Source organism: Gymnoscopelus braueri (genome assembly GCF_963280865.1).
Source record: "Gymnoscopelus braueri genome assembly, chromosome: 11".
NCBI lineage: Eukaryota > Metazoa > Chordata > Actinopteri > Myctophiformes > Myctophidae > Gymnoscopelus > Gymnoscopelus braueri.
In genome coordinates this window covers 47,384,314-47,399,296 of record NC_137613.1, presented here as the reverse complement: position 1 = coordinate 47,399,296, position 14,983 = coordinate 47,384,314, and the positions used below count along the sequence as shown (strand labels likewise).

The following is a 14,983-nucleotide window of genomic DNA, read 5'->3' as shown; positions in this document are numbered from 1 at the left end:
CATCTGAACCAGATTCAGGTTCAAACATATATGGCTGTATTTGTCCAATTTGTCCTCCTGCCATTTTGTAAACAAATGGGCAGAACCATGGGCAGTGAAGGGGGAAGGACTAGGACAGGTGGGTGGTCTTATAGGAGGAGTCGGAGGGACTGGATTAGATGGGTGGTGCTAAGTGAAACCAGGTATATGTAACCCTTTAGTTATTACAGGCAGGGTATAGGACTAGTTACTAGGTTCGGAAGAGCAGTAGGCTATCACAGAAGAATAATTTAGACCACAGACCATGACTAATGTTTTATAGTAGCCCGACGGCTTGTATTAACAACAAATAAAATTATTATATTTAGCCACCGGACAGAATGCCCCCGCCCACTGTAAAAAAGATCGCGAAAATTGCTAAAACTATAGAAAGCAGTAAATGAAAAAGAAATAACACTCATCTTTTATTTACTTTAATTACAAGCTAAAATATAAACCTTGGTTGTAAAAAAACAAAGTTGTCCTTTTAAGCCTTTTATTTATCCGTTGCACACATGAGCATTTGGGATTTGAGCAAAGGGTTGATGAGGCTTTCCGGTTATGGAGTAGTTCTTCTTCTTCCTCCTCATCTTCATCTGAACCAGATTCAGGTTCAAACATATATGGCTGTATTTGTCCAATTTGTCCTCCTGCCATTTTGTAAACAAATGGGCAGAACCATGGGCAGTGAAGGGGGAAGGACTAGGACAGGTGGGTGGTCTTATAGGAGGAGTCGGAGGGACTGGATTAGATGGGTGGTGCTAAGTGAAACCAGGTATATGTAACCCTTTAGTTATTACAGGCAGGGTATAGGACTAGTTACTAGGTTCGGAAGAGCAGTAGGCTATCACAGAAGAATAATTTAGACCACAGACCATGACTAATGTTTTATAGTAGCCCGACGGCTTGTATTAACAACAAATAAAATTATAATGGCAGACGCACAAAACAATAACAATCACAAAACAAAACAAAACCAACTGTGCTTAGACAGTTAAGTGTCACAAATAAGTACCTCCTTTTAAACACCCCTATGAAAACACAGGTTAACAGGTAAGTCTTATTTTAGTCTCTATTTTAGTTTCCCTTTCAGGTTTTAGATCTATTTTATCTATCCTTTTCAGGTTTTAGATCTATTTAAAGTAAATTATTCCTCTTTTAGGTTCACGGTAAGTAATAGTTTTTCCACTAATGTATTATCCTATTTATCAAATCAAAATACCTTCTTGTTCACCTTAAAACATTCACAGTATATACTCAATTTCACTTAATCACTCAATCAACAATGTTAAATCAAATCACTAAATCAATAATCACATTACAATTCCCATGAACTTAATAACCATAAATGTCCATTTACAGGTCTTACAAGTCCAAAGTGAGTCCCACTGTGTGTGGCAGTAAGTTGTGTATGAGATGAATGAATGTGCGTGTGGCTCAAGGGTTCACATAGTGTGTGTGAATGACAGTATGACTGTAAAGTTCACTGAATGTCCATCCAGGTATGGGTAGGTGTGTGCAGTGCAAGTGGCTAGCACTGTGGGTCTCACTGTGTTGCTGCAGTGATGTGAGATGAGTAGTGTTGAGTCCTACCACACTACCAAGTGCTCAATTTCTGTTTAAGGGTTCTGCTTTGAGATCTTGATCCGTAGTATCTTGGGTAGCTCGCCATCAAACTTCTTCCATGGAAGTGATATGCCAATATCACTCGAATCAACTCCAATACAAGCAAAAGACCTGACCTGTTTATACAACAGGGTCATACATTCACAAATTAGGATCACACCCTTAAATGTTTAGAAATAAAAAATAAATAAAACATCTTACTACTAACAGTGCATTTACAATTAGCTGGATGCTCAATGAAATGAAAACGGTTACAATGAAAATTAGACAGAGGCTGCTGCTGCAGTCACAAACACAGTCGAGTCGAGTCGAGTCCGAGTCAAGTCTTAAGTCTTTGAGGCTCGAGTCGAGTCAAGTCTCAAGTCTTTGAGGCTCGAGTCGAGTCAAGTCTCAAGTCTTTGAGGGTCGAGTCCTCGAGTCTTTGAGGGTCGCGTCCAAGTCAAGGCTCAAGTCTTTTCGAGTCTCAAAACTTAAAAAAAAAAAAAAAAAAAAACAATTTGGGGGGGGGGGGGGGGGGATTCTATTCTTAATTTATTTAATTGTGTATTTATATGATGTAGCCTAAGGCTGAAATACAGTTATTATGGTCCACAAACCCAACCCGAAATGAGAAATGCACAGAATGAATGTTTATCAAAATAGTAGGATACATTCATTTAGGCTCCTTTGCGTCTTATAGCGCAGCTCAACTGCAGTAAGCACAGGCTCACACACAGCCTGACCAAGGCAACTGCTGCTAGTTAGTAGTCTACATATGTTTAATTAAGGAAGATTGACTTGTCAATGTGTTTGGGTATACAATACATCTATTGCGCACTGGCTGCTGTGCCCTCTCGTCAGCGTAACGAGAGCGCACTACAACCATGGCATGGAGGCATGGACATCCCCGAACGACCCCCGGCCGGGCCGGACGGTACAGACTACAGAGTCACATACAGTAGCAAATAAGTTTCAGGAAAGGCACTATGTGTATGTACTCACGTTGGCTGTTATAACTTATTGTTAACGTTCCATTTCCACCATTCTAATCCAGGAAGCTCTCCATATAGTTCCCTTGGCACAAGTTGGCAGCAACAAAGTTATGTCCAAGTAGCAGGGTCCCCCGTCCCCGATCGCAAAGATTAACATTAACTTTTTCATCATCATCCGTCTTTGTGGAATGGTCCAAACCCAGCCACACTTGCTTGGCAGCTGATGATTTATAATACGAACCGAACATAATAACTTTAACAGAAGTCAGCAGCTTACACACATCGCGCCGGTATCAACAAAGAGCAAACTGATTTACGGCAGTAACGTAAAACGTATCCTCCACGTAACGGTAAGGTTACTCGTAGAAAATAATACGTTTTACGTCACTGTCGTAAACCTTTACTGTTAATTTATCGTTTTTAATAATTTAAACATACAGTACTATGTCATCATTGATTGATATTTTGATACATCATAACTTTAAACAGGCTATGCTATAGCAATGCAATATGAAATAACACACAATTAAACCTTGTTTAAAAGTAAACATCTTTATTCCAAATAAAGCTTTTGTTTCTTTTTCCTTCCTTCTTTTTTTCATTCAGATTTTTTTGTTTCTGAAATGTAAACTAATTGCAGTGCAGTGCATGCATGGCTGGTGTGCAAAACAAACTGATGACAGATTTGCCAAGAAATCATATTAACAACAATAAAATAATACAATTACAGTAAAACACCCACAATAAGGTCAGACCTCTTAAGACTTACTCTTCTTTGAATCACAAAACATAAAACTTTGGAACATAGTGGGTACTTATTATCAAACACACTGGAGCTGCTTATTATCAAACACACTGGAGCTGCTTATTATCAAACACACTGGAGCTGCTTATTATCAAACACACTGGAGCTGCTTATGATCAAACACACTGGAGCTGCTTATTATCGAACACACTGGAGCTGCTTATTATCAAACACACTGGAGCTGCTTATTATCAAACACACTGGAGCTGCATAAAAATAAAACAACAGTCAACTTTGACTGCTTGACACTGTCCTTGCACTAACCCATGCTCTGTGAAACAAAATGTAAAGCCTCCAATAAGGTGTCCTAGGCTCTCTCAGTGTGGTCTTGAAAGACCTTGAAATGTTTTATGCAACTGTGGCAGTTCACCCTGCCACTGATGATACATATAACAGACTTTAGTAAATTCCTGTGTTATTGAATTATTCTGTATTGTTTAAGTTCCAGAGAATGATATTTGTTTGATTGTATTGATGTATTGTTTGATGGTTGATTGTTTGATTGCATTGACTCCAGTGTAGGGAGCATGCAATCAAGCATGCTCATTCCACCCATGCTGAACCATACCAACTGTGGGTTGGTTTAAAATTGGTAAAGTGGGAAGATGGGTACTCTAATATCAATTATGATTATGTGGGTAATTCTTTGAGTAATATGTGACACTTTAAAGTGTGGATATGAATTGTAATGTCTCTGGACATTACAATTAACTGGTGAAATTGAGGATTCAATTCAGGTTTGGTACAGTCCAATGGGCGGGGCCTAGCCTATATAAGTAGGGGGACCTGCCAGTCAGTGAAGGACTGTTGAGGAGTAGACCCAGGGCCAATCTGTCCAGTGTGTATGGGACTTTTCTAAAAAGGGCAAATAAAACACTTGTTTTGCACCTACGGACTGTGTTCGTTTCCATTAATTGTGCCATATCCTACCCACACTGGGACAAAGTGTGACAGCAACATTGATTCTGGTTACCAATAAAATAATAAAATGACAGTAAAAACACCCACAACAAGGTCAGACCTTCTCTTACTCTTCTTTGAATCACAAAACATACATTTTTGGAACATAGTGGGTACATAAAAATAAAACAACAGTCAGCTTCGACTGCTTGACACTGTCCTTGGCTTGCACTAACCCATGCTCTGTGAAACAATATATAAAGCCTCCAATAAGGTGTCCTAGGCTCTCTCAGTGTGGTCTTGAAAGACCTTGAAATGTTTTATGCAACATTCTGGTTACATTTCAAAAAGATCAAGCTTGTCAGGTTTGTTGCACTAAGCCTGGCTCTGTGCGGGCGCATTATAATACCTCCGTGACTAAATACCCTCTCCACTGGTGCACTGGTAGCAGGGACACTAAGCACTCTCATTGCTACACTATATATTCTGGGGAAGACCTTTGCATGCCTATTCCAGAAATCCAGACAGTCCATTTCTGCTTCCTCAGAGGACTCTGAGTCCTGGATGTAGCGCTTGAGCTCAGCCTTCACAGATGAGCCAGGGTCTCGGTCTCCCTGTTTCTTGTTGCTTTTCCTCCGGTAGCCAGAGAAAAGGCGTGGAACTTTGGCAGGTGTCGGTGACTGCTCCTTATCATCCTCTCCACTGCTGCTCTCTTGGCGTATGGTGACTTGACTCGCCTCATCCAAGACATGGTCTGAAAAATGTCCACAAAAATCATGGTTAGTTATATTATGATGTTATACATACGATGGTGATGGTTACTTTAATGATGAATCTATAAGTTAATGAATCTATGATGAGTAAGCCTAAATAACATTGACATTAGTGGTGCATAATGTGATTCTATGATAAATAGTGTGCATTTGTACCTACTTATTATCATCTCCCTCACATCACTCTTGACATCATCTGGGACGAGGACATCAAGCTGCAGCCAAAAGAGGCAGAATGATGGGTCTAGTAGTGCAGACATCATGTACACCGGATCTCCAAAGGGAAGCTCTCCTATGGGTTTGTCTGATTCATCCATTCTGACATTTACAAAGATCCCCTGAAAACGGCGTTGGAGGGACTTCTGTAGTGCTTTCACTAAGCCGAGCAGCTGACGAGCCTTCTTTAGGATACTGTTGAGGTGGCTGTTGAGTGATAGTATGCAAGGGAGAGCCGCACTGAGAGTCACCACTTTGTCCCCTTGTGTGAGATCTGTTGCTTGAAGAAAAGGGCCCAGAATTTCAACAAGCTCTTTTAGCTGACTCAACTCTCTGGCTGTTAGGCACAGGTTTTTTTGTCCTTGTCCTTCCAGGAGAGGGTTAAGGGTTTGGGGATCAAGGTCAGTGACTGCCTCTACAAGGCGGAGAGTTGAGTTCCAGCGAGTTGCTACAGCAGAGGGGATGCTGCGATTGGCCCCATACTCTTTCTCAAAGGCTTCCTTAAGTCCACAAGTTGAATGAAGTAAACTGCAGAATTTTGTCACTTTTGCCATTGCACAATTAATAATTTTGGTCTCCTTCAGTCCATCTCGCACGACAAGCTGCAATGAATGGGCAAAGCACTGTAGCCGCTGTTGCCGGCAGCTGCTCTGGATGGTGTCCACATCCGCTTGTAAGTCTTCAGTCACATCCTCCCATAAGTTGGTATTTTCTACTTCTTCCAGGTCATCTTCACCCTCATCACCCTCAGCCTCACCCCTCTCAGGCTCAGCTGTAGCTGAGGGGAAACAAACTGTGAAGGCCTTCTTCATATTTGAGGCATTGTCACTGATAATGTAATCTAATTTGTGTTTTATATTAAAGTTGTCAACTATCTCCTCAAACTTTTCCCTGATTCTTTCTCCAGTGTGTGAACCTGTGAATCTATCACAACTTAAGAGAACTGTCTGAAATCTTGAGCTGTTCTTCTCTATTTCCATGAAGTGGGCTGTTACACCTAGAAAGCCACGCATGCTCCTGTCAGTCCAAATGTCCACAGTCACAGACACAGTTTCTGCTTTTTGTAATTTGGACTTGATCTTGGACTCTTTGTCTGCAACTAGATCACTCAGACGTCTGGTTACAGTGCTTCGGCTTACTGGGCAGTATTTCGCATCCACCACTGACATGAAGTTTCTAAAGCTAGGTTTCTCAACCAAAGACAGAGGCAGGTTGCATGAAATGATGAGGTCCTGTATTATGGATTCGGTAATGGCCTTCTGTCTGGGATTGCCCTGGCTGTATACTTTTACACCATCTATCAAGAAGGAATCAAGGCTGCGCTGACCCTCTCCACTGACTCCAGTCACTCCACAGGAACCTTTTTTGGCCTTCTCATATTCAGCATGCCTGTAAATAAACAACATGGAAGGTTGCTAATTAGTAATTATAGCACAAAAATATAGATGATAGACATATTTGTATTTGTAGCAAATCACATCAGGAACCACGAGGTTCTGAGAGAACTGGTTCTAAACTAGAGAGTTGCATGCCATGTCTATGTTCTATTTTTCAATAACTGTAGCCTACATAACTAGTAGAGTGGTGGAAAAAGTACTCAAATTGTTTACTGTAATGCAGAAATACTCAGTTACAAATATAAGTCTGGCAATCAATTTACTTGAGTAAAAGTACAAAAGTATTGGCATCAAAATATACTTAAGTCTTAAAGTACCAAATGTAAGTACTAGTTATGCAGAATGTCCCATCTAAAATGTGTAAAAGTCTTGAAAAATAGCAGATCTACAAGCTCTTTTAGCTGGCTCAACTCTCTGCCTGTTAGGCACAGGGCTTTTTGTCTTTATCCTTCCAGGATAGTGTTAAGGCTTTGGGGGAAAAGACCTCAAAATTTTACTTAAATAAAAATAAAAAAAACAGTACTTGAGTAAATGTACTTTCCACCACTTAACTAGTGTGATAACTGACAACATAGGCAATAATCTACTGTAGCCTACACATCAATCTTAGCCTCTACACCCAGATGCATAGCTGACGACGCATGACGCGCACTATGACCATGTACCCAAAAAAACAGACATACAAGCCATCAATCCACCACATCATGGTGTGTCGACAGTTTGTAGGTCTGTTTTTTTGGGCACATAAACATTGAGGCGCAACGGTGAATACAAATCTTCTCATTTGGTAACAAAATAACCATTTGACCTTTACTGCTGCCTTTACATTACGTGGTCAACAGAATAGACATGTAACTTGCGTAGCTGACGTTAATGCAATGAATATGTTTACGTTTAACGAGACAGGAGTAGGCTACAATGTTAAACACAGTCCCGACGTTTCAAAAACTCACAATCACGACACGATGATGATCGGATGATCTTCCGCAAATGCCAAGTTAACTAACGTTAGATAGTTGTTGCCTGTTGCTGAGTTAACCATTATTATCGATATTTATAGACGCTAAGTTTGTTTGAAGCAAGTGACTGACCTCTCCTTGTGCTTGTTATGGAGGTGACGGAGAAAGTTGCTTGTCGTGGATCCTTTTTCTTTTATGACCTTCCCACACTCTTTACATGTTGCTGTTCGGTCGATTCCATGTTGTGCGAAGTTTTTATAGGCAAAGTTTATAATGAACGGCACCACAGCAGCCGCACAAGCTGGAGTTGATGCAGCCGCACTGGTGCTCGCCATGTTTGTTTACGTTAATGAGCAACGCGCAGCAGCTTGACTTAAGCCGGTTGGAAGCCGGCTCGCGCAGTGCGCCCCGAGGGGAAAGGGAGGAGACAGGGGAGTGGACGTTTTCGGGGCATTTCATTCATTACTGCGTCCAAAAAAATACATAAAATAAAGATTGTCCACGAGTCTTTGAGGCTCGAGTCGAGTCAAGTCTCAAGTCTTTGAGGGGCGAGTCAGAGTCGAGTCGAGAGTCTCATTATTGGCTACTCGAGTGCGACTCGAGTCCGAGTCCCTAACTCGAGTCCCCATCTCTGTCAAAAGCACTCTTGTCTCAAAAAGAGATGGAATCAACCAAAAAATATCTCAACAGTAAATAATGTTCACATTCATCACACTTCACACTCCTTTTCTCTGTCTTTCTAGCTGTTTGTTTAACAGGATTCTGTCTCATGTTCTTTCCAGAACATTCTGTGCTCTGCAGCATGTGATTAGCTGAATCACATCACCTGGCTGGTGTTGACTTCAACGAGCAGTCTATTAATTGAGAAACCTCATTGGCCAATTGCTTCATTGGCTAGATCAGAGCACCTCACAGGGCTCTTAAAGAGACAGTAACAAGTGGATGAATGTGAATCCAGACTGAATACATGAAATAAACCCACATATTACCATACTCTGTGTACTAAAATAGTTTTGGACAATCCTATTTAGTTTTCATCTTTAAAGCTCTTTTGTAGAGGTTTGGATATTTTATTTGGTTTATATCCTAATTCCATTTCTGTTTAGATCCTTGTTTTAGTGACTTGGCTATTTTGACCTGGGTTACATATACTTAATGAACTGGTGGGTGTGTCTACATAAAAAAAACATTTTAACACTTACTGGAGACTTTTTTTTTTTTTTTAATCCTTACATAATAATAATACCTTATGATCAGGTTTTAGGGTTGAAAAATATCATGGCACTCCAGCATTGTGAGCTTGTAGATCTGCTATTTTCAAATGATTATACATTTTATACATTTGAAAGTTTGTTTTTGCAGTTGGCTTTTAACATTGTTGAATTCTTTGGATGTGCCGCTGTGTGTACAAGCTATATAGTAGTGTACCCTGTTGGATGGGTCTGTAGACTGGTAGTGACCCAACCAACATGGTGAATCTTGGCCACGCCCCCCAAATCACTCCCCCACCCAAGCGAACTTTGCCAGCCCTATTGATGAAAAGTTGTGAATCTTTTGAAATTATATATATATATATATATATATATATATATATATATATATATATATATATATATATAGTGATTTTATATGTGAGAAACGTAAAAAAAAAAGGGGATATTTACTTATTGTGCGCAAGTATGTGTTTACTCTTGCAAGTATTTTGTCAAATTCAAAGCAGATGACATCAGGCAGAAATAGTTAAAGTCAATGAGGACACACACACATTGTCCCATGAATAATCTTGATATGGTTCAGGCTTTATAATGTTTTCATAATGATGAAAAGAGTAAATACAGTGTAGTAAATTTCAACAAAGGTCTGTGTTGTGTGTATTATTGTTGAAGTGTGAAGCACACATCTCCCTCCACCCCATAACAGTTGATGGTTCATCTACCAGGAAATAAGAATCACTTTGGGGACTTACCATCATATCCGCTCCAGTGGCGTAACGCAGAATCGTGGGGCCTCCCCGCGGGAGTTTCACGTGAGGCCCACGTACAGCGCGCGTGCATGTGCGCGCACAACCCCGCACGCGTGCATGTGCGTGCACAACCCCGCACGCGTGAAAGATTTCGGGTCTAATTCGGTCTAATTCGGGTCTAATTCGGTTCTATTTGACCAATCAACTTTTTTCTTTTTTTTTGCTGTAAAAATATTTGTATCAGTGCAGCGGGGCCCCCCCTATTGGTGGCCCCCCCGCACCGCATCACTTGCTGCCCCTCAGTTACGCCACTGATCCTCTCCTTGCCTCTGCCATGTCTCCTTTATAAAGAAGAAGAAGGGGAAAAAGACAAATAATCACACCTAAAAGTAATAACATTTATTGATAAATAATTTGCGAATCATTGTGATTTGTGTAATTTTGTTTCTTTGCATGGTGACGTCTGGTCTCACCTGGTCATAAATACACTAACATCCAGTAGAATATCATTAGCCTGGTAAAGCCCCTCCCTCCGGAAAATCTCATTTCCATTTGATTTCAGGAACGAGTCTGGCATGAAGGCTTGTATGGGCGTTTCTAGCCCATTACCAAATAACCGAGCCTATCAGCGTCGTCGCTCATCGTTCTGTGATTGACAGCGAAAGTTGGCCAATCAGGTGGCGAGTTCGAGTGAGCCCGATTGGCACCGAGTGCAGCCTGAATGCAGCCGACAAAAAACGAACGGCAGCCATCTTTTTTGACCGCAGTGTTTTCTACTCTCTTTTAAACTTCAAAACGCTCTCAAACTTCTATTTTGAGGCACGGAATTTACTTTTAAGATATCGTTTGGATAGAATTTAGTTGTTTAACTTCATATACTGTATGTGGTCAATTAATCATGACAGAGCCTATCTAAAAATAAAAATTCAGAGAACCGGCAGGGGCGGGCAGTGACACGCATGTATCCGAATAAGGCAACCTATTTTGGGCATGGCCGTCTCAAAAGTCCTGTTGCGTCACATTAGTCTGGAGGTGGTAAAAATGCACTGGCTGAAGGGGAACACTGCTGATTGGCTGAAGGGGTTGTCAGTCAACAGTATTACTCCCGCCCAACTCCAGCCCACAGCCAAAATTGCAGAATGGGCGATCATGCCAGACTCACTCCTGAAATAAATTACAAATGAGATGGGAGGTTTTACCAGGCTAAGGGCTGCCCAGGTGTTTTGCCTGGGCGAAACACCTGGGAAAGACATCCTCCCGTCAGTAACCATAGTAACTGATCTTATCACCTCCTGTCATAACAAACTCACCGTTCATCTAATGAGAACGCAGCAGCTTATCAAGATGACATTTAGGACACAGAGGACGAGTGACAAACTGTTTGCATTTCAGAATCTATGTTTAAAATAAACTATATATATACAAACAGTAGTGTGAAAACATGTACAGACATATAGAGCCCCCATCAGTCATCTATATGACAGACTGTCATAGTTAAGTGGTTCTCAACCTGTGGGTGGGGACTGTAGGGGTCCCCACATGATTTTGGGCGGGGGTCACCAGATGACAGTAAAGTGACAATTTAAGGACTTTTAAGACCTTTTTAAGACCATTAAAAAGACCATTAAAAAAGACCATTACTGCATCAAAAGTAATCAAAAAACTATACTATTTATTTATTCATTTATTTATTATACTGCATGGTCAAACATTGGCCAAATTGTTAAATAATATAAGAAAGAGGCAAGAATTGTGAGGTGAGCTTATAGATCTGCTATTTTCACAATAATTACCTGTGTAACCGAATCAAACTAAATTTAATGCCTCAACAAGTAGGGGGCACGGTGGCGCAGTCGGTAGCGCTGTCGCCTCACAGCTAGAAGGTCCTGGGTTCGATTCCCGCCGGGGACGCTGTGGGAGCTGGGGGCGTGTCTTCTCCTCCGCGTCATCAGCGCCCATACCCTAGGTGGGGTTGGCGAAAGGGCCTACTCTGTGTGGAGTTTGCATGTTCTCCCCGTGTCTCCTAGGGTAGTTAATACCCTCACAAAAACATGTAGTAATCCTGGTCGCTATACTGCCTCCCCCATGACAGCCGGGGCGCCTGATGGAGGGGAAGGGAACTGGTTGGAATAACGTGTTCCTTCCACGCGCTACGTCCTACCAGGGAAACTCCCCCGTCAGGTGACAAGAAGGTCAGTTGGCTCTCATGCCTGAAGGAAGCATGAGCTCGGCCCTGGCCTCCCTACTGTGGGGGACTGGTGTAGTGCTGGTGTAGGGCTGGTGTAGCGCCCAGGATCACTTAGGAAATTGGCACGGGTGAAAAAAATGGGTTACAAAAATCGCGGGATAAAAAATTTAAGAAAAAAAAAAAAAAAAAAAAAAAAATGCCTCAACAAGTGCTTTTCAGGGTGGGGGGGAGATTATCTTGGGGAATAATTTTGGGGGGTCCTCAGTTCAAATCTGATTATTTTCGGGGAGAACCACTGTCATAGATGACTGACAGGGGCTTGCGACCACTGTGGCATTGTTGGCTATTATCTATTATTATTAGTGTACCCCCCCCCCTCTCTCTATTACAACATCAAAATAAACCATGTCAACTAGCAACAAATGCAATGTCATTTCCATCACCAACTGACTACCCTTCAGCACCCGCGTATGCGGTTCTGGGCGGATTGGGTTCGTTTTTTTCGCGGTTCTGGGTGGATTGGGTTCGTTTTTTTTCCAGTATTTGTTTTTTGGCATAAAAAAAATATATATATATTAATTTTTATTTTTTTTAGGCCCCCCCAGTTGGAGGCCCGTGGGCTGCAGCCCACCCTAGCCCAACGGTAAGTCCGGCCCTGCGCGTAGCGTGCTTGATAATGTTGACTGGGCAAATCAGAATCTCTAATGGGTGCCCCCCCCCTGCGCGTCTAAGCTAAGGTGTCCCTGCTTCATTTCTCTCTCAGCTAGGGGGTCCCTGCTTCATCTCTCTCTCAGCTAAGGGGTCCCTGCCTCATCTCTCTCTCAGCTAAGGGGTCCCTGCTTCATCTGTGTCTCAGCTAAGGGGTCCTTGCTTCATCTGTCTCTCAGCTAAGGGGTCCCTGCCTCATCTGTCAGCTAAGGGGTCCCTGCTTCATCTCTCTCTCAGCTAAGGGGTCCCTGCCTCATCTGTCTATCAGCTAAGGGGTCCCTGCTTCATCTCTCTCTCAGCTAAGGGGTCCCTGCTTCATCTGTCTCTCAGCTAAGGGGTCCCTGCTTCATTTCTCTCTCAGCTAAGGGGTCCCTACTTCATATCTCTCTCAGCTAAGGGGTCCCTTGACCTGAAAATCATTGAAGACCCCTGATACAGGGGACATTTGGATAAAGTGCACTGGGTTTGTAGCTCCATGAAAAGGTGTTCTAATGTAGTAATCCTGGTCTCTATACCGCTTCCCCCATGACAGCCGGAGCGCCTGATGGAGGGGAAAGGAACTGGTTGGAATAACGTGTTCCTTCCACGTGCTACGTTCTCCTGGGGAAACTCCCCCCTGTCAGGTGATAAGAGGTCAGTTGGCTCTCATGCATTGAAGGAGGCATGCCTAGCTCCCTAGGCTGGCGGGGGGAGTGTAGCGCCCAGGATCACTTAGACATTTGGCACCGGGTGAAAAAGGTGCCCAAACGAAAACAACAGACACACACACACTGACTTGACGTGTGCGTGTCTGTTTAGCATCGACCGCTCCTTTACCAAACATCCAGATAATGTTCAGAGGTCTTTTATTGTCTCCGCCAGGCCGAAAGGCATGGCGAGAGAGTATGTTTTCACCCCTGTCCGTCCGTCCGTCCGTGTGTCCGTGTGTCCGTCCGTCCGTGTGTCCTGTCTGTGTGTTACCACCAAATCTCAGGCACCGTTGGCCCGGTCGCTGCGAAACTGTGCACACACACTCCCTGGATGCCAATTCAGAACCTCTGCCTCAAATTTTTCACATAGGCCTGTCATAGCGCCACCAGGAGGCCGATTTGTGCAAAACCCATTTTTCCCCATTACTCCTACAGTTTTTAACCAAACCTCATGCAAATCGGTACACAGTATCTCTATAGTCATGTGATCAACCCTGATCTGTCCGATTTCCCATATTCCATCCTCATTGGCTAAGGTTACCATCCAAAGTTTGCAGGATTGGTCCGTTTTGAACAAACTGCCTCAAATCATGAACGCAGCTTGCCATTTCCATAAAATTGCACACGCACATTCCCACTAGGCCGAGGAAGAAATGGCACTTAAAACTTTTCACATCAGCCTCATGGTGGCGCTATAACAGGCCGATTTGCATTTTTAACTATAACTGCACCGATCTGCGTGAAACTTTGCACGCCTACTCCCTAGAGGCCAAGGAAAAACATCTGCACTGCATTTTTCACATCTGCTTTTTACAGCGCCACCAGGAGGCCGACTTATGTCAAATACATTTTTGGATATTAATCCTTCAGATTTTATCCAAACATCACGCACATCGGTACAATGTATCTCTATAGTCATGTGATCAAGACGCATCTGTCAGATATTTCATATTCCATCCTGATTGGCTAAGGTTGACTTCCAAAGTTTGCAGGATTGGTCCGTTTTGAACAAAATGTCTGAAATCATGAACGTGGCGTGCGATTTCCGTGAAAATTTGCACGCACATTCCCAGTAGGCCGAGGAAGAAATGCCACCCTTTTCACATTGGCCTATTATAGCGCCACCAGGAGGCCACAATAACTTACCTGACCTGGCGGAGACCTGTGCTCCGAGGAGCACTTTTTCTAGTTGGGTTTTGTTTTCGTTTCCTTGGAAGTCATGAGTGTAAAGCAAGTTTTTTCCATAATGAAACTTGGCGAGTGTTTGTGTGTGTGTGTGTGTGTGTGTGTGTGTGTGTGTGTGTGTGTGTGTGTGTGTGTGTGTGTGTGTGTGTGTGTGTGTGTGTGCCTATTATCTATTGTTATTGTATGCACAACTTCATTGCTCACTATGTACAACAATAACACAACACTGGAGTAACCACACACACCATCTGTACACGCCCAAAGGAAGTGGAGGGGTGTGTCCTCCTGATGGGGGGGGGTGATAATCATCATCTGTCTGCCACAACCTCTGTCACTTTATCCAGATCCATGGTCTTATTAGGACGATAAGTCTGGGTTTAATTAACGATAATATTAGGATTTAAGAGCTGAAACCATGATGTTCCATATTTCAGGTTTCCTGGTTTCCATTCTTGCTCTCACAGGTGAGTGCTCTTATATTCCTATTATATCATATCTCTGCTGTCAGGCAGAAACCAGCTATGACCAAAATATTAACCTTTCAGCAAATGTTATTTTTTTGTAATTCAAATGTTTATTTGTTTT

The 14,983-nt window shown here is 42.5% G+C and overlaps 2 protein-coding genes and 1 long non-coding RNA gene across 4 annotated transcripts in view; 2 read left to right on the top strand and 1 right to left on the bottom strand.

The window, feature by feature from the left end:
- Window positions 1-14,983, bottom strand: part of LOC308094599 (uncharacterized protein) — a 99,502-nt gene that overhangs the window by 43,066 nt on the left and 41,453 nt on the right. The gene's annotated exons all lie outside the window — the stretch shown is intronic.
- The window catches only part of LOC308094605, an 85,446-nt gene that overhangs the window by 43,189 nt on the left and 27,274 nt on the right, over window positions 1-14,983 (top strand). The window lies entirely within an intron of this gene.
- LOC308094602 (interferon gamma receptor 1-like) overlaps window positions 14,723-14,983 on the top strand; it is a 13,558-nt gene continuing 13,297 nt past the window's right edge. The window contains exon 1 of one of the 2 annotated variants that reach the window (XM_080441359.1): window positions 14,723-14,862. In XM_080441359.1, the coding sequence (XP_080297485.1) occupies window positions 14,814-14,862 (49 nt within the window). In that variant the 5' untranslated portion in view covers window positions 14,723-14,813. The remainder of the gene's footprint in view (window positions 14,863-14,983) is intronic. The other variant, XM_080441360.1, reaches the window with a different exon arrangement.